Source organism: Pleurodeles waltl, chromosome 3_1, assembly GCF_031143425.1.
Source record: "Pleurodeles waltl isolate 20211129_DDA chromosome 3_1, aPleWal1.hap1.20221129, whole genome shotgun sequence".
NCBI classification, from domain to species: Eukaryota; Metazoa; Chordata; class Amphibia; order Caudata; family Salamandridae; genus Pleurodeles; species Pleurodeles waltl.
The window spans coordinates 31982731-32009549 of NC_090440.1; the positions used below are offsets into that span (position 1 = coordinate 31982731).

Here is a 26819-nt window from a genome sequence, read left to right on the forward strand (position 1 = left end):
GTGTTCTCCACCGTACAGGTTGGCGTCGACGTAGACAGAAGGTGTGACACTGGTCCCTCAGTCGGTGCCACCATGCCCTCTCCCGACCTGTCCTTCAGTTCTTGGCCCTTCCCCACCTTTGATGGTGGCGCAGCTGTCTTGCCACTATCCCCTTTCGTTTTCCCTGACCCCTTGGTGGCAGGTGTTTTCGGCTTCTCCCTCCGGGATGTGGGCACCTTTTTTACCTTGGCAGGTGGCGGAATGCCCTTGCCCTCGCTCTGTGGCACACTGGCAGACCTGATGGTTGGCGCACTTCAATACCCCACAGTTGCTGGCACCACTGTGCCTTGGGATGTGGTGGTTGATGTGCTGGGCTGGGAACCGGAAAGCATGGCCCTAGGGGAAGGATGGGGGGGAGGTGTAGGGAAGAGGTCAATATTAGCCAGGAAAAGTTTTTTAGACACACTGGGATGGGTGGATGGAGGGGGTTTGGGAGTGGAGGTAGAGGTAGTGGTTGTAGGAGGTGTACGTCTTCTGAATTTGGGTGAAGGTGCATGGGCTGGAGGAAGTCGTGAGGTGGATGGCTGTTGGGTGGGTGTGTGACTGCGTTTGTGTACTAGACAAACTGGGAGAGGACACTGGGGATGTGTGAATGGTAGTGGGGATGGCGAGTGCACGTGATCGGTGTGTGGTGATGGGCGTGCTGGTGATGGAGGTAGTGGCTGAAGATGTAGTGCATGCAGGTGTGAGTGGAGACGAGACTGGGAGGGAGGAGGGAGACGTGGAGGAGAGGACACAGTGGAGGTAGTGGATGTTGGTATGTGTACATGGGTAAGATGCTTGTGTGAGTGCCTGTGGGATGCGCGGTGCTTATGATTGCCTGAGCCACCCTTGTGTGTTGATGTGTGTGCATGCTGGTCTGATGGTGTGCTTGGGATAGGCTGAGGTACAGGGGACTGAGTCTGGGTGGAGGAAGTTGGAGGGGGGAGGCTGGGCACAGGGACAATGGCTGCCATCAATGCTGAGGCCAGAGCCTGAAATGCTCTCTGTTGGGCTGCCTGGCCTGAATAAATGCCCTCCAGGTATGCATTTGTTTGTTGCAAATGCCTCTCAACACCCTGGATGGCATTCAGAATGGTAGACTGTCCAAAAGTGAGGGATCTCAGGACAACAGCCTCCTCACTGAGGGCCACAGGGCTGACTGGGGCAGGGCCTGAGGTGCCTGGGGCAAAAGAGATGCCCCCCCCTCCTGGGTGAGCGGGCATGTGACACACGCTGAGGGGCTGCTAGGAGGGCGGTGCTGGTAGGGGGGGTGGCACAAGGGAGCTCCCATCAGAGGATGAGTCGCTGTCATTGCTGTCAGCTCCTGTCTCCGCCGTGGAGACTCAGTTGTTTCGCCCTCCAGGGCCAAGTGGGATGCAGCTCCCTCCTGCTCCGGTGCCACTGCTCCTCCGCCTGATAATGCTATTGCACACAAGAACAGGGAGAGCACAAAAAGGGGGGAAAGACAGAAGAAAGACATGTTCAGTGCATGCAACACCACTATCGTTCGTGGACACTACAGACACAGCAGACCTCTGCACTACGCCATGCACTTATAGTTCCTAGATTAATCACAGGAGCCTGATTAGGTGTAGATGGCACTCACCACTAGTGGGGTTGCGGTGCCACTGAGCCTGCCTCACAAGGGACCTTGCCTACCAAGATCGCCCTGGCCTGGGGGAACCCACTGCCCACCTCCCCCAACCAGGCACCTCGTAATGCGCGCAGAGTCAGCTGAATGAGATTGTACTCACCCCCTTGTGGCTGCTGTGATGCCCTCAAGCGCCCATCCAATTCCGTATACACCACCGCCAGGATCTGGAACATCAGGGGGATAATGGTGCAACAGGCACCCCTCCCACGTTGGGAGGCCATCCCCAGCTGGGCCTCCTCCGTCTTCTTGCTCCAGCGGCGAAGGCCCTCCCATCTTTTACGGCAGTGGGTGCTCCGTCTGTGGTGGACCACCAGGGTCCGGACGTCCTTGGCGATGGCATGCCAAATATCCTTCTTCTGGTGGGTGCTGACCTAGAGGAATAGTACAGGGGAAAAGGAAAATCTTTACCTGTCCAGACCGTCATACTCATTGGCCCACATTCCCAACCTTGCCCTGACGCACATACACTCACCGTCTGCACATGCAGGCCGCAGTCCCCCCTCCCCATTTATCTTCCATCCACACCACTCCAAACAGGCATTGCCCATGCAGCATGCTCACAGTGTACTCACCAGTTTGTCTGGAGGACCGTACAGTTGTGTGTAGTGGGGGAGGACCGCATCCACTAGTTTCACCAACTCCTCCGAAGTGAAGGCAGGGGCCCTTTCCCCAGACACATGAGCCATCGTTGCTTCCAGACTGAGGTCACAGCAGCAATTGCAGTGTAGGTCCTCCCCTGTTCAAGGTCAGGTATCAAGTGAGTGAACAGACAGAAAATGGCGGTCACATCCGCGGCAGTGCGTACCGTCACCGCTGGCGTACTTCTTCATTGGCTCCTTGGACCCATAGGGTCCAATGTTAAACAATGCAGGATTGCGCCACGGTCTTCGACCGCCTACCGCAATGGTGTACAACGCCAGCGCAGTTACCCCACATCCCCTTGTCCCACCTTACAGGTCAGGCAGCCACCATTTCAGGGGTCCACTTGGCATTAATATTAACTGCTTCACACCAATGTAGGCCTTGAATACACACAGTAACAGGCACATTGCGGAATAATAAATGTGTGCAAATTACATGTTGTGATACCTCATTGTTGGCTGACTCTCTGCTCGCTGTTCTCATCCATAGGGCACGTCTGCTGGGGCAGGTGATGAGATGGCGGCATCCTCCGGTGTACAGACCGCTGGTGGACCTGTCGACAATGGAAGAGAGACACGTAATAGTCACCTACAGACTTGATCGTGCATCAATCCATGAACTGTGTGCCCAGTTGGAGCCAGCCCTGATGTCAGCTATCCGCCATCCCACAGGAATCCCCTCTCTAGTGCAGGTCCTGTCAGTACTCCATTTCCTGGCAAGTGGTTCCTTTCAAACAACAGTGGCCATTGCATCAGGGATGTCCCAGCAAATGTTCTCTAACATGTTGTCCAGAGTGTTGTCTGCCCTGCTGAAACACATGCGCAGCTACATCGTGTTCCTTCAGTTGGGGGATTTGCCCACAGTGAAAGGTGACTTCTATGCCCTGGGACATGTCCCTAACATCATAGGTGCCATTGATGGGACACATGTGGCCTTGGTACACCCCCGCAGGAGTGAACAGGTGTACAGAAACCGGAAGAGCTACCATTCGATCAATGTGCAGATGATGTGTTTGGCCAACCAGTACATCTCCCATGTGAATGCCAAATTTCCTGGCTCAGTGCATGATGCTTACATTCTGAGGAATAGCGGCATCCCTTATGTGATGGGGCAACTCCAGAGGCACCGGTTGTGGCTAATAGGTGAGGACAAGGACCCTATACAGTGTGAATAGTTGTCTAGTTATGGGGTTGTCCCTACGGGTTAGTGTGGGTCTAACAGTTGTCCCTCAACATTTGCAGGTGACTCTGGTTACCCCAACCTGTCATGGCTACTGATCCCAGTGAGAAATCCCAGGACAAGGGCAGAGGAACGCTACAATGAGGCACATGGGCAAACTAGGAGGGTGATTGAAAGGACCTTTGGCCTCCAGAAGGCCAGGTTCCGGTGTCTCCTTATGACAGGTGGTTCTCTCTACTACTCACCAAAGACGGTGTGCCAGATCATCGTGGCCTGCTGTATGCTGCACAACCTGGCTTTGCAACGGCAGGTGCCTTTTCTGCAGGAGGATGGTCCAGCTGGTGGTCTTGTGGCAGCTGTGGAGGCTGTGGACAGTGAAGAAGAGGAGGCAGAAGAAGAGGATGTCGACAACAGAAACAACATAATCATGCAATACTTCCAGTGAGAGACAGGTAAGAAGATGTCACTGCCTCCCACATCTCATACTATTGTTGGAGCTAGCATAACTCTGTCATTTTCACTCAGTGTATGGACCCTGACTTGTCACTTTGCCTTTCCGTTTCACAGATGTTGCTCCCACTTTGTGTCCTCTGCTATATTTCCTCCAGCCCTACAGCTGTTACATCGCTATGTGAACAAGTAAATTGACATTGCTATATTCCATGGTTATTGCAATTACACGTTTGTGAAAGCACAGACTGACTCCAGATTGTTTTATGATTGAAGTGTGTTTATTTCTGTGCAAATAGGTGGAGGAGGATGGAAAATGGGCAGGGGTGATGATGGAGGAAGGTCCATGGCAGAGTTCAGTCTATTTGTTTCACAGGTGCATTGTCCAAAGGGGCATAGGAAGTGGAGCAATGGCAGTTTAAGGATGGACAGGGTGACAAAGTGGGACAGAAGGGTGACATTCGGGGGGGTCTCATTTCCTGGCGGGGGTCTTGGCAATGTTCTCTGTCTTGTTCCTGGATCTCAAGGACCGTTTGCGGGGTGGTTCTCCATCTGCAGGGGGCGGGGTGCTGGTGTCATGTTCCTGTGGCGGTGCCTCCTGTCCGCTAGCGCCGGCAGAGGTAGAGGGCTGTTCATCGTCCAGGCTACTGTCAGAGGCCTTTTGTTGTGCTACAGTGTCCCTCCTGGTGTTGACAAGGTCTTGCAGCACCCCTGCAATGTTGACCAGGGTGGTGTTTATGGACTTCAGGTCCTTCCTCATCCCCAGATAGTGTTCCTCCTGCAGCCGCTGGGTCTCCTGAAACTTGGCCAGTACCGTTGCCATTGTCTCCTGGGAATGATGGTAAGCTCCCATAATGTTGGAGAGGGTCTCGTGGAGAGTGGGCTCCCTGGGCCTGTCCTCCACCTGTCGCACAACAGTCCCCCTGTTGCCACTGCCCCCAGGTCCCTGATGTTCTTGGGTTGGTGGGTTTGCCTGGGTTCCCTGTAGTGGTGGACACACTGCTGCTTGACGTGTCCTGGGGACAGAGGGATGGGCCCGCTGGGTGGGTGCTGTGCTGGTGTTTCCTGAGGGGGGAGGGTCTGTGGTGGCTTGTGCCAGTGTCAGGGGAACCGACTGTCCCGAGGTCCCTGATGGGCCGGGCTGGTCATCTTGATGCAGTTGTGCAGAGCTGCTGTCATCACTGTGGGTCTCTTCTGTGGGGGGACTGGATATGTCTGGTACCTCCTGTCCGGTGACGTTGGGTTGGGGTCCTGCAGGGGTGTAAAGGCATGATTATTGCATCTGTGTGTGCCATTGTGTGCAATGGGTGAGTGACCCTCTACATCTAGTGCTTGCATTCTTGTCTTGGTCCTTGTGTGATATTTGGTTTGGGGTCTGTGTGGGTATCTGTACTGGACATGCTTTGGTGATGGGTGTCCATGCTTTGGTGTTACATGCAGGGCTTGGTATTGGGATGGCTGGGTTGTGATAGTGGGGCATATGTGAGGTGTTGGACTGATCGGGGTGAGGGTGATGGCGGGAGTATGTGATGGCATGCAGGTAGGGTGGGGGATATAGTAGTAAAGCGTTGACTTACCAGAGTCCAGTCCTCCTGCTACTCCTGCGAGGCCCTCAGAATGCAGTAGTGCCAATACCTGCTCCTCCCATGTTGTTAGTTGTGGGGGAGGAGGTGGGGGTCCACCGCCAGTCCTCTGTACAGCAATCTGGTATCTGGAGACCACGGAACGCAACTTCCCCCGTAGGTCGTTCCACCTCTTCCTGATGTCATCCCTTGTTCTTGGATGCTGTCCCACTGCGTTGACCCTGTCGACAATTCTTCGCCATAGCTCCATCTTCCTTGCAATAGAGGTGTGCTGCACCTGTGATCTGAATAGTTGTGGCTCAACCCGGATGATTTCCTCCACCATGACCCTGAGCTCCTCTTCAGAGAACCTGGTGTGTCGTTGAGGTGCCATGATGTGGTGTGGGTGATGTGTGAGGTGGTGTGTGTTGTGATGTGTGAGGGGATATGTTGTTGTGTGTTGTTTGAGGTGCGTGGATGTTGTGTAAGTGATGGTGTTGTGTGTCTGTGGATGCTGGAGTTGTTTATGGTGGTGTCTCTCTCTGGCGTGGTATCAGAATTCTGGTAGTAAGGGTTTGTGGGTGATGTGGGTGTGTGTTTTATATTGGATTGGGTGTGTGGGTGTGGTGTGTGTATGTGTGTCAGGTGTGTGTAATTCGAATTGTCCAATGCGGTTGTGTTTTATAAATGTGTGTGTAGTTTGAGCGCGGCGGTGTGTACCGCCAATGGAATACCACGGTTGAAAGACCGCCGCGTGGATTCGTGGGTCGTGATAGTGTGGGCGTATTCCTGTTGGCGGGACTGTGTCGGTTTTGGTATCGCCAGTTTATCACTGACCTTTGGTGTGGCGGACTTGTGTGGGTGTCTGGATTATGGCGGATTCGGAGCCATGGGTTGTAATAGCTGTAGCGGAATTCCGCGGACGCAGCGTTATGTTGGCGGTCTTCTGCACAGCGGTAAGCAGCATTTACCACCAGGGTTGTAATGAGGGCCTAAATGTTCAACGCAGTCAAGTCGCAGAATGATGCAGTGAAATGTTGTAAATTTCACTGCATCAGTTCTGCATGGCTTTTCTTGTGGGAACGTCTACACTGCACATTAATGTGGCACAAGGGTTTACAAAATGACACATTGGGCCTAATACATCAGTTTGTAAATCTGGAGCAGTTTAAAGCACTGCTTAGCGCCACTGCTGTGTCAAAAAAATGTGTTGCAACCGTGGTGCAACGACCTTGCAAATGAGGCCCTCGATGTTAAGTAACTGTCTACAGCTGAATACAGAAAAGACAGAGATCATGCTTTTTGGTAAAGACCAACAGCTCTGGTCTCCTGACTAGTGGCCTTCAGAGTTGGGTAGTGCCACTATTCCCACACAGGTGGTCAAGCATCTTGGTGTCAGACTGGATCAAGAATTAACAATGAAAGAGCAGGTTCTATCTACTAGGGGCACCTGCTTCCATATGATGCACCTGCTGAGAAAAGCACTTGCTTTTCTCACACTTTCGGCTAGAAAAACCTTGGTGGAGGCACTCAGTATTAGCTATTGCAATACATTATTAGCTTCAGCCAATGAGATATTACTGTCCAAGTTAGAAGTCGTTCACAATACTGCAGCACGTCCTATTTGTAATCTCCCCTCGGGCTTTGCTTCCACTCGTCCTCCTCTGCTTCCAACAACTGAAAGCTGACTCGGACAACCGGTGGAATGCTGGCCTTCCCAAGAAGGGCATCACACCACTCTCCCTATTTAGGGTCCTTCTTTTCTGTCCGTGATAAACAGAAAAGTACAAATAAAATACAAACAATGACTCCCTTGATGTGGGGAGCTGTTCATAATTTGTCTAAAAAAAATCCCCCACTTTGTGAGTTTGTTTCTCAAAAGCAAACACGTTGCCATCAAATTGACAGCAGCTGCAACCAACCATTTTGCTCTTTCATGTACCTCCACGACGGCTGTGTCTCTGAGGAACAGAGATCACAGAGGCAGGGTTGATCTCTAAATATGGTGGGTTTCTGTCCATCAGGATTGCAGATGTATTGTTCTCTCACCCTGAAGAATAGAGTACTTATTCCCATACCTTACCATACCATACATCGGGCCCTAAACTAACTCATTTTTCAATTTTTGAACCTTGCTATGAAATTTCCATGATTGGATCACACTAATTTATTCAAGAGTCCATCTCTGGTCAAAGCCCAATCCACAGCACTTCTTAGCCCACTGTATTTTTACCTTTTTTTGGTCATGTCGTCCTAACATTGTACTCACCAGCTGATCCTCTAACTCCCTCTGATCAACAAAATATAAATAAATAAATAAAGCAAAAAACCTCTCACCTTTGTTCCAGAGACATGGTCGCGTCTCCTCCACCCTTTCCCCGGCAGCACACATGCTTCCAGCCAATCAGGACGTCGCTGCCACCAGCATGACAGCAGCATCGTGGTTGGTGTGTGCACTTTGCTTCGGCTCTCACACAGGGAGTGGGAACCTGTGCACTTTATCCACCCCGCTGTTCAATACAGCCGGGTGGAGAAATGCAAAGTGTGCATGTCTGTTTGGCAGGCTCAACATGGCCGGCCAAGCAGACATGCACACTTATTGTGCACTCCACTCCTCCCTCCAGCCCTCCTCTGGCCCGTTCCAGCCCAGCCCTCAACTAACTCGGCTCCCAGAAAAAATAAAATTATAATAACGCTTCATTATTATCATTTTATTTTTCCTTCCCCTTCTGCTTAAAAGCAGCTGGGCGACACTTCTCCGCCTTAGAGGAGGAGCGGCCCATGTCCTTTTCGTCTCTAACCATGATCTCCCACCTCTGTTCTAAGACTGAACTCTGACTTCGCCTGCAGCCATTTCTTTGTTTTAATCTGTTTTTAAAGTGGATGATTCCCCTCATTAACCTCCACTGTCATGTTACCCTATGAGTTTTAGTTTCTCTCCTCCTTCTGGCACCTTCCCCCTACCTCCCTTCTCCAATCATGGGCTGCTCATGCTGTGCTCACCATGATCAGTGATGGAGCCACCATACTCCCTTCCACTCCTCATTCATGGTGATTCCATCCCTGAGTTGACAGTAACCACCAACCCACTGATCACCATGCCTCCCTTCTCCAATCGTTGGCTGTAGGTATCTGATGGTCATAATCATTGATGGAGCCATCATAACCCCTTCCCTTTGCCTTCCATGGTGCTTCCACTTTTAAATTAACAGTAAACACAGACCGAAGTGTTATCCTATTACCTGGCCCCACACATCAAGAGTAAAACAACTCAAAAACAGGCCAGTTAAACACCTTAGACTTACATCGGATAGTGCATGATGGAAGAGTAGTCATATTGCAGATCAAGGTTATTGGAGTTCTCTTTCTTAAAGTTAGGCCGATATTCTGTCAAAACAAACACATAATAAAGAGTATGTCATAAAATCACTATGGACAAAGGGAGTCACTCACAAAACAAACAACTATATGAGCCACAGATGGGTAGCTTTACTTGATCCCTTATCTGGAGGTTGTATTGACTAGGACATCAATAGCTGCTTTCCAACGCTGGAATGACCTGCTTCCTCATCTAGAAAGATAGTTAAGCACAAGGAATGTTGCTCTCATAAGACCCACTTGAGGATGAATGGTGCAGTTGCTGATTCCTGGAGATCCTTTCTCCATCATCTGAGAGTAGGACATCTCATGTGGTGCTGGTGCTTTCACTGGGACTGTGTCCTTCTCATTGGTACCTGTTCGTTCATAGTTGGATAGTGACAGTTCTTCTCACTGGCTGAGCAATTTGTTTAGTGGTAAGTACTTGCAAAACAAGTTTTTAAAATAGAAATACACTTGCACACTCACTGGGACTGTAGTACTTTTATTTGGACAGTAGTAGAACCTCTCACCGGGATATCCGTGTTCCTAAGCAGATAGCATCAATGCTTCTCCACAGGAGTCCAATGCATTCAAAGGGAGAGTACCAGCACTTTTATAGAGACTTCAGTGTGTTGGAAGGGACAGTACCAGCACTTCACAGAATGGCACCTTGCTTTTAAATGGGAAGGTACTTGACTTGTCACTTGACTCCAGTGCTTTTAATGGGCCTGACTTCCTTGGAACATAGTACTTCAGTGGACAGTTTCAGCACTTCTTCCCTGGACCTCCCTGCTTCAGATGAAAGTTTTAGCACTTCTTCCTTGGAACTCAGGGGCATATTTATACTTGTTTTTCGCTGAATTTGTGTAATTTGTTTAACACAAATTCGGTGCAAAACTAACCCCATATTTATACTTTGGCGCTAGACCCACCTAGCTCCAAAGTTATAGAGTTAAAGTCATTTTTTGGACGGGGAAACCTACATTGCGTCATTGTAGGTGTACCCGTGCAAAAAAGGACTCTATGGCCTTACCGCCATATTAATCCCCTGTGCTAAAATCACGCACAGGGAGAGAGGATGGGTCAAATAATGGTGCAAAGATTGCTTTGTACCATTATTTAATGCCTGGGTCACCATGGAATAAGCTCACAGGTGCCCACCCCAGGCCCCAGGGATACCCCCACCCACTCCAGGGGGACAGCAGAGGATGGGGGACCCCATCCCAGGTAAGTATAGGTAAGTATTTTATTTTATCTTTTAAAGTGCCGTTGGGAGCACTGAAATGGGCCCCTCTACATAGCACTGGGTGCAATGGCCATGCCCAGGAGACACTGGTCCCCTGTTCTGGCCATTGGGTTTGTGGGCGTGACTCCTGTCTTTTCTAAGACAGGAGTCATGTGGTATTGATGGTTTTGCATCAGAAAATGATGCTAGGTTGGTTAGAGTCATTATAATTTTTTTTACTCTAACCTGCCTAACGTCATTTTTTGGTGCAAAATCCTCTTCTCCCATACCGCCACCCCCACCCGGCTAACGACATTTTTTTTACGCTAGCCCACCCTTTGCACCGTCTTGCACCCTTCCATAAATATGCTGCCCGCTGGCGCTCAGGAATGGTGCAAGCCGGTGCAAAACCTTTTGATGCAAAACTCAGTTAGTGCAGTTTTCCACCAAAAAGTATAAATATGCCCCTCAGTGCTTCAGTGGACAGTATAAGACCTCAGTGCTGAAATTCTTCCTTTGAATGCAATACTTCAATGGACAGTTTCAGCACTTCTTCCTTGGACCTCAATGCTGCAAAGGACAGTTTCTGCTCCTCTTTCTAGGACAGTGTTTTCATCGGATAGGACCAGTATCTAATATAGGGAATCTACTGAAAATAACTGATAGAGGTTCACTGACCTGGAGCAATGTTTTCGGTTATGATGGTCACATAGTTGTCGCGATCACTGCGGCTTTGCTCGTGGAAGAAGCCGAGGGCATGGTTCAGTTCATGCTGGATGGGCCCTTTCGTCAAACAGCCCGCTGACAGAGATACCTGTTGGGCGCCTCCTGCCTTTCCAATGTATGACCAACACCTGGAACACATACAAACAGAACAGTAACATTGAGGCAATATTCATAAGAGAATATTAGGCATGCAAAGGCTAGCCCCTTCCACGTAGAATGGCTTGTGTTCATGTACACTTTGCTGGGACCTGCACAATACAGAACTGAGTCACTTGTAAGTGCAGAGGCATTATAATATAATACAATGGTACTGTATATACTACTGATTACACCTGGAGTGGTTGGTATTGTTTACAAAGAAAGCAATGGATTGTGGTGAGACAAGAAACAGTGGACTGCTCTGGCATGGTTGCAGCTGCCTGGGCACTGCCTGTGTCATGCCCTAGCTGGGTGGTCATGGTTTTCCCAACAGTGCCCTGTAGGCAGACAATGTTATACCGATATAGGTGATTCCCCAGTGGACACCCACATAATAAATCAATCAATAATTGAATTTATAAAGCGCGCTACGTACCCGTGAGGGTTTCAAGGCGCTGGGGGTGGGGGGGGGAGAGATGGTGTTACTGGTCGAAGAGCCAGGTCTTGAGGAGTCTTCCGAAGGTGAGTAAGTCTTGAGTCTGTCGCAGGTTGGTGGGGAGGGTGTTCCAGGTTTTGGCGGCGAGGTATGAGAAGGATCTGCCGCCGGAGGTCTTTCTTCGGATGCGGGGGACGATGGCGAGGGCGAGGTTAGTGGAGCGGAGCTGACGGGTGGTGGTGTAGAAGCTGAGTCTGTTGTTTAGGTAGGCTGGTCCGGTGTCGTGGAGCGCTTTGTGAGTGTGGGTAAGAAGCTTGAAAGTGATCCTTTTGTCCACGGGGAGCCAGTGAAGGTTTCTCAGGTGGTGGGAGATGTGGCTGTGGCGGGGTACGTTGAGGATCAGCCGGGCAGATGTGTTTTGGATACGTTGGAGGCGTAGTAGGTCTTTTGCTGGGATGCCTGTATAGAGTGCGTTGCCGTAGTCCAGCCTGCTGCTGAGGGGGGCCTGTGTCACTGTTCTTCTTGTTTCTGTTCGGATCCACTTGTAGATTCTGCGGAGCATGCGGAGTGTGTTGTAGAAGGAGAAGGAAACTGCGTAGACCTGTTTAGACAAGGTGAGGGAGGAGTCGAGGATGAAGCCCAGGTTGCGAGCGTGGTTGGACGGTGTCGGCGGGGTTCCTAGTGCGGTGGGCCACCAGGAGTCGTCCCAGGCGGATGGGGTGGGTCCGAGGATGAGGACCTCCGTCTTGTCCGAGTTCAGTTTCAGACGGCTGTTTCTCATCCATTCGGCGATGGATTTAATTCCCTCGTAGAGGTTGGTTTTGGCGGTGTGGGGGTCTTTGGTGAGTGAGAGGATGAGCTGGGTGTCGTAGGCGTAGGTGAGAATGTTGAGGTTGTGTTGTCGGGCCACTTGAGCGAGGGGGGCCATGTAGATGTTGAACAGCGTCGGGCTGAGGGACGAGCCTTGGGGGACGCGGCAGATGATGTCGGTGGCTTCGGAACGGAAGGGGGGGAGGCGGAGTCTCTGGGTTCTGCCAGAGAGGAATGAGACGATCCAGTCGAGGGCTTTACCTTGAATTCCGGTTTCGTGGAGGCGTGATTTCAGGGTGCGGTGGCAGACTGTGTTGAAGGCGGCAGATAGGTCCAGGAGGATGAGGGCTGATGTTTTGCCATTGTCCATTTGGCATCTGATGTCGTCTGTGGTGGTTTTGGTGCTGTGGTTTCGTCTGAAGCCAGACTGGGAGGGGTCTAGGATGCCGTTGTCTTCGAGGTGGCTGGTTAGTTGTGTGTTGACGATTTTTTCAATCACCTTTGTTGGGAAAGGGAGTAGGGAGATGGGTCGGAAGTTCTTGAGGTCTTTGGGGTCTGCTTTGGGCTTCTTGAGGAGGGCACGGATTTCGGCGTGTTTCCATTTTTCAGGGAATGTCGCTGTTTCGAAGGAGATGTTGATTCTGTAGTTGGGGGGCGATGGTGGAGTCGGCTTGTTGTATACGTGGTGAGGGCAGGGGTCTGACGGAGATCCTGAGTGGATGGAGTTCATGATCTTGCGTGACTCTGTGTCGTTCACGTGGGTCCAGGAGGTCAGGTGGTTTGCACAGGTGGAGTGTTTGGGGGTGGGGTCTGGCGTGGGAGTGGCATCAAAGCTGTCGTGGATGTCGGTGATCTTCCGGTGGAGGAAGGTGGTCAGTGCGTTGCAGAGTTCTTGGGATGGAGGGATGTCGTTGATGTTGGCGCTAGGGTTGGAGAGTTCTTTCACGATGCTCAAGAGCTCTTTGCTGTTGTGTGTGTTGTTGTCCAGTCGGTCTTTGAAGTGGGATCGTTTGGCTTGTCTGATGAGTTGGTGGTGCTTGCGGGTGGCGTCCTTGTGGGCTGTGAGGCTGTCAGGTGTGCGTTTGAGGAGCCATTCCTTTTTTAGCTTCCGACAGTGGCGTTTGGAATTTAGGAGCTCGTCTGTGAACCAGGCGGCTTTTCTTCTGGCTTGGTTGTTGGTGGGTTTTTTGAGTGGCGCGAGGGTGTTGGCGCAGACGTTGATCCACAGGGTGAGGTTGTTGGCGGCAGTGTCTGGGTCGGTGGAGTCGGGGGGTGGGTTCTGAGCGAGGGCGTTGGTAAGCTGGTCTTCCCTAACTTTGCTCCAGCATCGGCGGGGTGGTTGTTGGGTGCGGTGGTGCTCGGTAGGTTTCTTGTAGGTGAAGTGGATGCAGTGGTGGTCGGTCCAGTGGAGTACGGTGGTATGGTTGAAGGTGACGTGGGTGCTTGAGGAAAAGATGGGATCAAGCGTGTGGCCGGCGATGTGGGTTGGTGTGTTGACGAGTTGTCTGAGGCCGTGGTTGGTGAGGTTGTCGATCAGGGTAGTGGAGTTGGTGTCGTTGTTGTTCTCCAGGTGGAAATTTAGGTCCCCGAGGAGGATGTAATCCGTTGAGGTGAGTGCGTGGGTGCTGGTGAGGTCAACGAGGGATTCGCTGAATGGTGCTCGTGGTTCGGGGGTCTGTAGATGAGCGTTCCTCTGAGAGTGGTGTTGGGGTCGGTGTGGATGCGGAAGTGTAGGTGTTTGGCGGTCTTGAGGGAGTCGTCAGTGTGGGTGTCGACCTTGAGGGAGGATTTGTGGGCGATGGCTATGCCTCCTCCGATTCCGTTTTTGAGGTCCCTACGGATGATCTTGTAGCCGTCCGGGATGGCTATTGCGATGTCGGGCGCTGAGGAGTCGTTCCACCAGGTTTCGGTAAGGAAGGCTATGTCTGGGGCCGTGGAGTCGAGCAGATCCCAGAGCTCGATGGCGTGCTTGTGTGCGTGTGTTGAGGAGGATGCAGTGGAGGTGGTTAGTTTTGGTCTTTGTTTGTTTCGTTGTTCTGTCGCAGGTGAATCTGCAGGTGCGGCATGCGAAGGGTGCATGGGTGTTCCTTGGTGAGGGCTGGGAGCATGCTGTGATGCGGCTGGGGTTGAGGGCGTTGAGTTGGTCGGCCGTGTAGCAACGTCTAGAGGTGCAGGGGTCTTGTGGACCAGGGGGGTGGCGCTGGGTGCAGTCCAGGCGCAGACGGGCTTCCCTTTGGCGCGCATTCGGCACAAAAGCGGCGCGCCCGCTGCGCACGTCCGCTGCGCAGCCGTGCCGCCGCTGGCATAAGAGGAGGGGAGGATGGGAGTGGCAGCTGGGAGGCGGGAGGGCCTGTCCAATGGGGGGCTGGGGGAGGGGCCGCAGGGGACGCAGCAGCGGAAAAAAAAGTCAAAACTAAGCAGTGATAAGGAGGGGGGAGGCTGGAGGGGCTGCAGGGGACGCAGCGGTGGGAAAAAAAGGCAAAACTAAGCGGTGAGAAGGAATGGGGTGTCGGGAGGGGCCGCAGGGGACGCAGCGGCAGGAAAAAGCAAAACGGGTGAAAAATGGGATGGAGCACGGAAAGGCGGAGCGGGGAGTGACCTGCCTGCGGTAGCAGGGTCAAAGGTTGCTCCCTGTCACCGCGCTGCGGCTGGCATAAGAGGAGGGGAGGTTGGGAGTGGCAGCTGGGAGGCGGGAGGGCCCGTCCAATGGGGAGGCTGGGGGGAGGGGCCGCAGGGGACGCAGCAGCGGGAAAAAAAGGCAAAACTAAGCGGTGAGAAGGAGGGGGGAGGCGGGAGGGGCTGCAGGGGACGCAGCGGTGGGAAAAAAAGGCAAAACTAAGCGGTGAGAAGGAGGGGGGAGGCGGGAGGGGCCGCAGGGGACGCAGTGGCAGGAAAAAAAGGCAAAACTAAGCAGTGAGAAGGAGGGGGAGGCGGAAGGGGCCGCAGGGGACGCAGCGGCAGGGAAAAGCAAAACAGGTGAAAAACGGGACGGAGCGCAGAAAGGCGGAGCGGGGAGCAACCTGTCTGCAGTAGCAGGGTCAAAGGTTGCTCCCTGTCACTGCGCTGCGGCTGGCATAAGAGGAGGGGAAGGTGGGAGTGGTAGCTGGGAGGCGGGAGGGCCTGTCCAATGGAGGGGCTGGGGGGAGGGGCCGCAGGGGACGCAGCGGCGGGAAAAAAAGGCAAAACTAAGTGGTCAGAAGGAGGGGGGAGGCTGGAGGGGCCGCAGGGGACGCAGCGGCGGGAAAAAAAGGCAAAACTAGGTGCAGGGAAAAATATAGCGCAGGGAAAAGGCCACCTTAGTGCCACCATAGCATTAAAAAAATGAAGCAAAGGTAGCACTAAAGTGGCGGTAGGCCATCTTACGCCAGGGCCGTCATGCTTTGATTGGCTGGCAGCTATATGTTATTCTGGTTCCGGCTGAACATCGCACTGGCCGGAATCCCAAACAAATCATAATATTATGGGTGGAGATTTAAACTGGTGCCTGAACATACTTTTACACATTTTTAATTCCCTAACATTTACAGAGGGACACATGGAAAGGTGTTCCGGTGCACTCCTGGGAATGTCATTAACACATCTTCTTGGCATGAAGACCATCCCCTTGGTTCCTACCTGTTGCTATGTGTGTTATTAGATAGTGTTGAAATAAGTACACAGCGCAGATTACGCACATGGAGAACGGACCACGTTGTGCACATACATACTTTTTCTCTTGTTTTCCATAGGAAAACGATTTCCCTGCAATGAGGTATTTTTGCCTTTTAAGAAAGCCCTTTCCGTAAACCACAGCAAATTTGTGGGTGATTTGATCCCCTTCCACTACGCCCACTTCCTTCCTCTTGCATGGGATTTACTCCTGCAAGGAATCCTTTTGTGGGTTCCTGGAAGGCGTAAGTAAAGTGTTTGCAGCTTTAAACAATATGTTTGTGACTAGGGCTGAACGTGGTTTGAGATGGAATGATGATCACAGGGACCCTCTGGTACGGTGGTGTCCAGACTCTGGGCAGAGCCCCCTCCTGTGCAACTGTTTAACCCTCAGGTCATCGAAATAGTATTTTTAAACTTACAATTCGTTATACTTCAAATACATTTCTCTCTAAACCATTTGACAGATACGTTTTGAATCCAAAAGTATAAACTCCTAATGCACCTTCTTCTGTTCACATTCCTACTTAGAATATGACTCACCTTTCACCTAATGCATTTCAGGCCCTGGGAGTCCTGGGGTCCCGGCTGCAAGATCTCCCTCACCTTATGAATCAATCAATCAATCATTTTATGTAAAGGGTGGCTACTCACCCATGAGGGTCTCAAGGCGCTGGAGGGGAGGGGGCCTCATCTGAATCAGTTCTAACCAGAGCAAGTACATAACCTTGCTAGGTTAAAGAGCACTGGGGGACCATTGATGACATGGGAGTAGCAGCAGGAAAGAATGTGTTGCACAAAATCAGTGCAGTCTGTGCCAGCGTGGGGGAATGTAAGGAGCCATGGAGGTGCAGTAATTAGAGACTGTGCCAGAGTGAGGGAATATAGGGAGCCATGGAGCTGCAGTAATGGGAGACTGTGCCAGTGTGAGGGAATGTAAGGAGCCATGGAGGTGCAGTAATTAGAGACTGTGCCAGAGTGAGGGAATATAGGGAGCCATGGAGCTGCAGTAATGGGAGACTGTGGCAGTGTGAGGGAATGTAGGGAGCCATGCAGCTGCAGTAATGGGAGACTGTGCCAGTGTGGGGGAATGTCGGGAGCCATGCAGGAGCAGTAACGGCAGTCTGTGCCAGTGTACGGAGATCTAAGGAGCCGTGGAGGTGCAGTAACGGCAGTCCGTGCCACCATGAGGGAATGTAAGGAGCCGTGGAGCTGCAGTAATGGGAGACTGTGCCAGCATGAGGGAACGTAAGGAGCCATGGAGCTGCAGACTTGGGAGACTGTGCCACTGTGAGGAAATGCAAGGAGCCATAGAGCTGCAGTAATGGAAGACTGTGCCACCGTGAGGGAATGTAAGGAGCCGTGGAGGTGCAGTAATGCTAGTCTGTGCCACCGTGAGGGAATGTAAGGAGCCGTGGAGCTGCAGTAATGGAGACTGTGCCACCGTGAGGGAATGTAAGGCGCCATGGAGATGCAGTAATGGGAGACTGTGCCACCATGAGGGAATATAAGGAGCCGTGGAGGTGCAGTAATGGAAGTCTATGCCACCGTGAGGGAATGTAAGGAGCCGTGGAGGTGCAGTAATGGTAGTCTGTGCCACTGTGAGGGAATGTAAGGAGCCGTGGAGCTGCAACAATGGGAGACTGTGCCATTGTGAGGGAACGTAAGGAGCCATGGAGCTGCAGCAATGGGAGACTGTGCCACCGTGAGGGAATGTAAGGAGCCATAGAGCTGCAGTAATGGGAGACTGTGCCACCGTGAGGGAATTTAAGGAGCCGTGGAGGTGCAGTAATGCTAGTCTGTGCCACCGTGAGGGAATGTATGGAGCTGTGGAGGTGCAGTAAGGGGAGTCTGTGCCAGAGTGAGGGAATGTAAGGAGCCGTGGAGGTGCAGTAATGGAAGTCTGTGCCACTGTGAGGGAAAGTAAGGAGCCGTGGAGGTGCAGTAATGGGAGTCTGTGCCACCGTGAGGGAATGTAAGGAGCCATGGAGCTGCAGTAATGGGAGACTGTGCCACCGTGAGGGAATGTAAGGAGCCGTGGAGCTGCAGTAATGGGACTCTATGCCACCATGAGGGAATGTAAGGAGCCGTGGAGCTGCAGTAATGGGAGACTGTGCCACCATGAGGGAATGTAAGGAGCCGTGGAGGTGCAGTAATGGGAGTCTGTGCCAGCGTGAGGGAATGTAAGGAGCTGAGGAGGTGCATTAATGAGAATCTGTGCCAGCATGAGGGAATGTAAGGAGAAGTAGAGCTGCAGTAATGGGAGACTGTGCCACCGTGAGGGAATGTAGGGAGCCATGCAGCTGCAGTAATGGGAGACTGTGCCAGTGTGAGGAGATCTAAGGAGCTGTGGATGTGCAGTAATTGGAGTCTGTGCCACCGTGAGGGAATGTGAGGAGCCATGGAGAAGCAGTATTGGGAGCTTGTGCCAGCATGAGGGAATGTAAGGAGTCATAGAGGTAAAGTAATGGGAGTCTGTGCCAACGTGAGGGAATGTAAGGAGCCATGCATTTGTATTAATGGGAGTCTCTGCCACCGTGAGGGAATGTAGGGAGCCATGCAGGAGCAGTAACAGTAGTCTGTGCCAGATTGAGGAGATCTAAGGATCTGTGGATGTGCAGTAATGGGAGTCTGTGCCACCGTGAGGGAATGTATGGAGCCATGGAGAAACAGTAATGGGAGCTTGTGCCAGCATGAGGGAATGTAAGGATTCACAGAGGTGAAGTAATGGGAGTCTGTGCCAGCGTGAGAAAATGTAAGGAGCCATGGATTTGCATTAATAGGAGTCTGTGCCACCGTGAGGGAATAGAAGGAGCCATAGAGGGTGTAGGAAGGTAGCCTCCTTCTAGCATTGTCACCCCCCACTTTTGGCCTGTTTGTGAGTATATGTCAATGTGTTTTTACTGTCTTACTGGGATCCTGCTAGCCAGGACCTCAGTGTTCAGAGTGAAAACCCTATTTGTCAGTGTGTGTTTACCTGTCTCACTGGGACCCTGCTAGCCAGGGCCCCAGTGCTCATAAGTGTGGCCTGAATGTGTGTTCCCTGTGTGGTGCCTAACTGTGTCACTGAGGCTCTGCTAATCAGAACCCCAGTGCTTATGCTCTCTCTGCCTTTACAATTGTCACTGCAGGTTAGTGACCATTTTCACCAATTCTAATTGGCACAATGGAACACCCTTATGATTCCCTAGTATATGGTACCCAGTTACCCAGGGTATTGGGGTTCCAGGAGATCCCTATCGGCTGCAGCATTTCTTTTGCCACCCATAAGGAGCTCAGACAATTCTTACACAGGACTGTCACTGCAGCATGAGTGAAATAACGTCCACGTTATTTCACAGCCATTTTAGACTGCACTTAAGTAACTTATAAGTCACCTATATGTCTAACCCTCACTTAGTGAAGGTTAGGTGCAAAGTTACTAAGTGTGAGGGCACCCTGGCACTAGCCAAGGTGCCCCCACATAGTTCAGGGCAATTTCCCCGGACTTTGTAAGTGCGGGGACACCATTACACTCGTGCACTACATATAGGGCCTCATTATGACCCTGGCGGGCGGCGGAGGCCGCCCGCCAGGATGCCGCCCTCCATAATACCGCTCCGCGGTCAGAAGACCGCGGAGGGTATTATGAGTTTTTCCCTGGGCTGGCGGGTGGTCTCCAAAAGACCGCCCGCCAGCCCAGGGAAAAACTCCCTTCCCACGAGGATGCCGGCTCGTAATCGAGCCGGCGGAGTTGGAAGGTGCGACGGGTGCTACTGCACCCGTCGCGTATTTCACTGTCTGCTACGCAGACAGTGAAATACTAGCGGGCCCTCTTACGGGGGCCCCTGCAGTGCCCATGCCATTGGCATGGGCACTGCAGGGGCCCCCAGGGGCCCCACGACAATCCTTACCGCCATCCTGTTCCTGGCGGGCGAGCCGCCAGGAACAGGATGGCGGTAAGGATTGTCAGAATCCCCTCGGCGGCGCAGCGAGCTGCGCTGCCTTGGAGGATTCTTAGGGGCAGTGGAAAACCGGCGGGAGACCGCCGGTTTTCCCGTTCTGACCGCGGCAAAAGCGCCGCGGTCAGAATGCCCAAGGGAGCACCGCCGGCCTGTCGGCGGTGCTCCCGCCCCCGTTGGCCCTGGCGGTTCTCTACCGCCAGGGTCATAATGAGGCCCATAGTTTGGTACCTATATGTAGCTTCACAATGGTAACTCTGAATATGGCCATGTAACACATCTAAGATCATGGAATTGTCCCCCATGCCAAACATGGTATTGGGGTGCCAATCCCAGGCATCCCCGGGGCTCCAGCATGGACCCCGGGTACTGCCAAACCAGGTCTCTGGTGTTTTCACTGCAGCTACCGCTGCTGCCAACCCACAGACAGGCTTCTGCCCTCCTGAGGTCTGGGCAGCCCAGTCCCAGGAAGGCAGAACAAAGAATTTCCTCTGAGAGAGGGTGTTACACCCTCTCCCTTTGCAAATAGGTGTGAAGGTCTGGGGAGGAGTAGCCTCCCCCAGCCTCTGGAAATGCTTTGAAGGGCACAAATGGTGCCCTGCTTGCATAAGCCACTCTACATCAATTCAGGGATCCTCCAGCACCTGCTCTGGTGCGAAACTGGAAAAAAGAAAGTGGAGTGACCACTCCCCTGTCCATCACCACCACAGGGGTGGTGCCCAGAGCTCCTCCAGTGTGTCCCAGACCTTTGCCATCTTGAATGCAGAGGTGTGAGGGCACAATGGAGGCCTCTGAGTGGCCGGTGCCAGCAGGTGACGTCAGAGACCCCCTCCTGATAGGTGCTTACCTCTCTAGGTGGCCAATCCTCCTCTGAGGGCTATTTAGGGTCTCCCCTGTGGGCTTCTCTTCAGAGAACGAATGCAAGAGCTCACCAGAGTTCCTCTGCATCTCTCTCTTCGACTTCTGCCAAGGATCCACCGCTGACTGCTCCAGGACGCCTGCAAAACTGCACCAAATTAGAAAGAAGACTACCAGCAACATTGTAGCACCTAATCCTGCCGGCTTTCTCGACTGTTTACTTGTTGGTGCATGCTCTGAGGGCTGTCTGCCTTCACCCTGCAGTGGAAGCCAAGAATAAATCTCCCGTGGGTTGACGGAGACTTCCCCCTGCTACCACAGGCACCAAAACGTCTGCTTCACTGGTCCTCTGGGTCCCTCTCATCGTGATGAGCGTGGTCCCTGGAACACAGGAACTAGATCCATGTGACCCCGACAGTCCAGTGGTCCTTCTGTCCACATTTGGTAGAGGTAAGTCCTTGCTTCCCCACACTAGACAGTAATCCTGTGTACAGCGTGAACTGCAGCTGCTAGGGCTTCTGTGCACTCTTGCAAGGATTCCTTTGTGGGCAGCACAGCCCAGGTCCCCAGCACTCTGTCCTGCATTGCTCAACTTGTTGAGTTGATCTCCGGCTTTGTGGGACCCTCCTTTGTAGTGTTGAGACGACCGCTGTGCTCAGTTTTCTTGAACCCATGTTCAAGTAGTTCCGCGGGTTCTGCCTGCTTCTGCGTGGGCTTTCTGTGTTGCTGAGTGCCCCCTCTGTCTTTTCGTCCAGGTGGCGACGTCCTGGTCCTTCCTGGGTCCGGGAAGCACCCTTTTCCTTCAACCGTGACCTTTGCAGCTAGGAAGGCTTGTTTGCGGTCTTTCTGCGTGGAAGCCACTCTGCGTCCTCTAGCACGCTGTGGGACATCTTCTGTGCAAAGGAGAAGTTCCAGGCACCTTCCGTTGTTGCAGAATCTTCAGCTTCTTCCGCCCAGAGGCAGCCATTTTGCACCTTCATCCGGGGTTTAGTGGGCTCCTGCCCCCCTGGACACTTTTGTGACTCTTGGACTTGGTTCCCTTCCTTTACAGGTCCTCAGGTCCAAGAATCTATCTTAAGTGCTTTGCAGCCAGTTGTGGTCTTTGTAGAATCCCCTATCACAACTTTAATGTGTTTCTGGGGAAGTAGGGTAACTTTCCTCCTACTTTTCAGGGTCTTGGGGTGGGGTATCGTGGACACCCTTAGTGTTTTCTTACACTCCCAGCGACCCTCTACACACTACACTAGGCCTGGGGTCCCTTTGTGGTTCGCATTCCACTTTCAGAGTGTATGGTTTGTGTTGCTCCTAGGCCTATTGCATTCTATTGTGTTCTACAGTGTTTGCACTACTTTTCTGTTTACTTACCTGATTTTGGTTTGTGTGTATATTTTGTGTATTTTACTTATCTCCTAAGGGAGTACAACCTTGGTGATATTTTTGGCACATTGTCACTAAAATAAAGTACCTTTATTTTTGGTAACTCTGAGTATTGTGATTCTTATGATATAGTGCTTTATGATATAAGTGGTATAGTAGGAGCTTTGCATGTCTCCTAGTTCAGCCTAAACTGCTCTGCTATAGCTACCTCTATCAGCCTAAGGTGCTAGAAAAGTACTAATCTACTAATAAGGGATAACTGGACCTGACACAAGGTGTAAGTACCATTAGGTACCCACTATAAGCCAAGCCAGCCTGCTAGAGAGGGGCAGTAACTGGAGTGACAGTGTGAGGGAATGTAAGGAGACATGGAGGTGCATTTATGGGAGTTTCTGCCACTGGGACGGAATCTAAAGAGCCTTGGAGGTGAATTAATGGGAATCTGTGCCACCATGAGGGGATGTAAGGAGTCATGGATTTGCATTAATGGGAGTCTATGCCAACGTGAGGGAATGTAAGGAGCCATGGATTTGCATTATTGGGAGTCTGTGCCACCGTGAGGAAATATAAGGAGCCATAGAGGGGCAGTAACTGGAGTCTGTGCCAGTGTGTTGGAATGTAAGGAGACATGGAGGTACATTTATGGGAGTCTCTGCCACTGTGAGGGAATCTAAAGAGCCTTGGAGGTGCATTAATGGGAATCTGTGCCATCACGAGGGAATGTAAGGAGCCATAGAGGTGCAATAATGGGAGTCTGTGCCACTGTGAGGGAATGTAAGGAGGCGTGGAGGTGCAGTAATGGGAGTCTGTACCACCTTGAGGGAATGTAAGGAGTCCTAGAGGTGCAGTAAAAAGAATCTATGACAATGTATTGGAATGTAAGGAGCCCTGAAGATGTAGTAACTGGAGTCTGCCAGCATGATGGGATGTATGCAACTGTGGAGGAGGAGTAATGGGAGTCCTCACCAGCATGAGTGTATGTAAAGAGCCATGGAGGTATAATAATGGGAGTCAGTCCTAACATGAGGGAATTAAGAAGCCATGGAAGTGCAGTTATTTGAGTCTGTGCCACCGTGAGGGACTGTAAGGAGCCAGGGAGGTGAAGAAATAGGAGTCTGTGACAGTGTGATGGAATGTAAGGAGCTGTGGAGGTGCAGTAATGAGAGCTTGTACCAGTGAGAGGGAATGTAAAGAGCCATGGAGATGTGGGAATGGGAGCCTGTGCCAGTGTGGGGGAATGTAAGGAGCAATGGAGCTGCAGGAATGGGAGTGTTTGCCAGTGTTAAGGAGTATAAAGAGCCCTGAAAGATCAGTAATGAGAGTCTGTGCCACTGTTACAGAATATAAGGAGCCATGGAGGTGTAGTAAAGGGAGTCTGTGCCACCGTGAGGGAAGTTAAGGAGTCTTGGAGAAGCAGGAATGGGAGTCTGTGCCAGTGTTAGGGAATATAAAGAGCCATGGAGCTGCAGTAATGTGAGTCTGTGCCAGAGTGAGGGAATGTAAGAACTGTGGAGGTGGAATATGGGCAGCCTGTGCCAGCGTGAGGGAATGTAAGGAGACGTGAAGGTGCAATAATGGGAGTATGTGCCACCGTGAGGGAATGTAAGAAGTATTGGAGGTGCAGTAATGGGAGTCTGTGCCAGAGTGAGGGAATGTAAGGAGGCGTGAAGGTGCAGTAATGGGAGTATGTGCCACCGTGAGGGAATGTAAGAAGTATTGGAGATGTAGTAATGGGAGTCCCTGCCAGCGTGAGGGAATGTAAGGAGCCGTGAAGGTGGAGTAATGGGAGTATTTGCCACCATGAGGGAATGTAAGAAGTCTTGGAGGTGCAGTAAAGGGAGTCTGTGCCAGAGTGAGGGAATATAAGGAGCCGTGGAGGTGCAGTAATGGGAGTCTGTGCCAGTGTGAGGGAAAGTAAGGAGCCGTGAAGGTGCAGTAATGGGAGTCTGTGCCACCGTGAGGGAATGGAAGAAGTCTTGGAGGTGCAGTAATGGGAGCCTGTGCCAGCATGAGGGAATGTAAGGAGACGTAGAGGTGCAGTAATGGGAGTCTGTGCCAACATGAGGGAATGTAAGGAGCCATAGAGGTGCAGTAATGGGAATCTGTGCCACTGTGTGGGAAAATATAGAGTCTTGGAGGTGTGTATGTATTCATGAATGTATGTATGTTTGTATTTATGTATTTGTTTTTTCTATATGGCACATATAGTCTAATGGAAGCCATAAAGTGTCCAGAAACAAGACTCTCACAAGAGGGGATGTACAGAGCTATAGAGCGTCCATTAATGTGAATCTATAACAAGAGGGAAAGTACAGAGCCGTAGAGAGGCCATTAATATGAATATATAACAAGAGGGAATCTACAGAGCCATAAACAGTCCATTAATGTGAATCTATAACAAGAGGGAATGTATAGAGCCATAGAGGGTCTGTAAAGATAATCTATTACATGAAAGAATGTACAGAGGCATAGAGAATCTATATCAAGAAACTATCACAAGGGATAATGTACAGAGGCATAGAGGTCTGTAATGAGAATCTATCACATGAAAGAATGTTCAGAGCCATAGAAGGTCTGTAATGAGAATCTATCACATGAAAGAATGCTCAGAGCCATAGAGAGTCCATTAATGTGAATTTATGACACGAGGGAATGTACAGAGCCATAGAGGGTCCTGTGATGAGAATCTATCACAAGAGGGAATGTACAGAGCCATAGAGAGTCCTGTAATGAAAATCTATCACAAGGAGGAATGTACAGAGCCATAGAGGATCCTATACTTAGAATCTATCACAAGAAGGAAGTTAGAGAGCCACAGAGGGGCTTGTAATGGGAATCTATAACATGAAAGAATCCACAGAGCCATAGAGAGTCCATTAATGTGAATTCATAACATGAAAGATTTTACAGAGGCATAGAGGGTCTGTAATGGGAATCTATCACATGAAAGAATGTACAGAGGTATAAAGAGTCTGTAATGAGAATCTATCACACGAAAGTATGTTCAGAGCCATAGAGGCTCTGTAATGAGAATCTATCATGTGAAAGAATGTTCAGAGCCATAGAGAGTTCATTAATGTGAATTTATAACAAGAGGGAATTTACAGAGCCATAGAGAGGCCATTAATATGAATTTATAACAAGAGGGAATCTACAGAGCCACAAAGAATGTACAGAGGTATAAAGAGTCTGTAATGAGAATCTATCACACGAAAGTATGTTCAGAGCCATAGAGGCTCTGTAATGAGAATCTATCATGTGAAAGAATGTTCAGAGCCATAGAGAGTTCATCAATGTGAATCTATAACAAGAGGGAATGTACAGAGCCATAGAGGGTCTGTAATGAGAATCTATCGCGTGAGAGAATGTACAGAGCCATAGAGAGTCCTGTAATGAGAATCTATCACATGAAAGAATGAACAGAGCCAGAGGGTCCTGTATTGAGAATCTATCACATGAAAGAATGTACAGAGCCATAGAGAGTCCTGTAATGAGAATCCATCACATGAAAGAATGTACAGAGCCAGAGGTTCCTGTATTGAGAATCTATCACATGAAAGAATGTACAGAGCCATAGAGAGTCCTGTAATGAGAATCTATCACATGAAAGAATGTACAGAGCCAGAGGGTCCTGTATTGAGAATCTATCACATGAAAGAATGTACAGAGCCATAGAGAGTCCTGTAATGAGAATCTATCACATGGAAGAATGTACAGAGCCAGAGGTTCCTGTATTGAGAATCTATCACATGAAAGAATGTACAGAGCCATAGAGAGTCCTGTAATGAGAATCTATCACATGAAAGAATGTACAGAGCCATAGATAGTCCTGTAATGATAATCTATCACATGAAAGAATGTACAGAGACAGAGAGGGTCCTGTAATGAGAACCTATCATGTGAAAGAATATACAGAGCCACAGAGGGCTTTGTAATGAGAATCTATCACATGAAAGAATGTACAGAGGCATAGAGGGTCCTGTAATGAGAACCTATCACGTGAAAGAATGTACAGAGGCATGGAGGGTCTGTCTTAAGAAACTATCACAAGGGATAATGTACAGAGGCATAGAGGGTCTGTAGTGAGAAGCTATCACAAGAAGCAATGTACAGAACCATAGAGGGTCTGTAATGAGAATCTATCACATTAAAGAATGTACAGAGCCAGAAGGTCCTGTATTGAGAATCTATCACAAGAGGGAATGTACAGAGCCATAGAGTCCTGTATTGAGAATCTATCACATGAAAGAATGTACAGAGCCATAGAGAGTCCTGTAATGAGAATCTATCACATGGAAGAATGTACAGAGCCAGAGGTTCCTGTATTGAGAATCTATCACATGAAAGAATGTACAGAGCCATAGAGAGTCCTGTAATGAGAATCTATCACATGAAAGAATGTACAGAGCCATAGATAGTCCTGTAATGATAATCTATCACATGAAAGAATGTACAGAGACAGAGAGGGTCCTGTAATGAGAACCTATCATGTGAAAGAATATACAGAGCCACAGAGGGCTTTGTAATGAGAATCTATCACATGAAAGAATGTACAGAGGCATAGAGGGTCCTGTAATGAGAACCTATCACGTGAAAGAATGTACAGAGGCATGGAGCGTCTGTCTTAAGAAACTATCACAAGGGATAATGTACAGAGGCATAGAGGGTCTGTAGTGAGAAGCTATCACAAGAAGCAATGTACAGAACCATAGAGGGTCTGTAATGAGAATCTATCACATTAAAGAATGTACAGAGCCAGAAGGTCCTGTATTGAGAATCTATCACAAGAGGG

At 50.7% G+C, this 26819-nt stretch overlaps 1 protein-coding gene across 1 annotated transcript in view; it reads right to left on the bottom strand.

Moving 5' to 3' along the window:
- LOC138283726 (embryonic protein UVS.2-like) overlaps window positions 1-26819 on the bottom strand; it is a 304218-nt gene that overhangs the window by 57679 nt on the left and 219720 nt on the right. Inside the window, exons 6-7 of the mRNA XM_069221771.1 lie at window positions 10772-10947; window positions 8814-8895 (exon numbers count right to left, since the gene is read on the bottom strand). Coding sequence (XP_069077872.1) covers window positions 8814-8895; window positions 10772-10947 — 258 coding nt within the window. The remainder of the gene's footprint in view (window positions 1-8813; window positions 8896-10771; window positions 10948-26819) is intronic.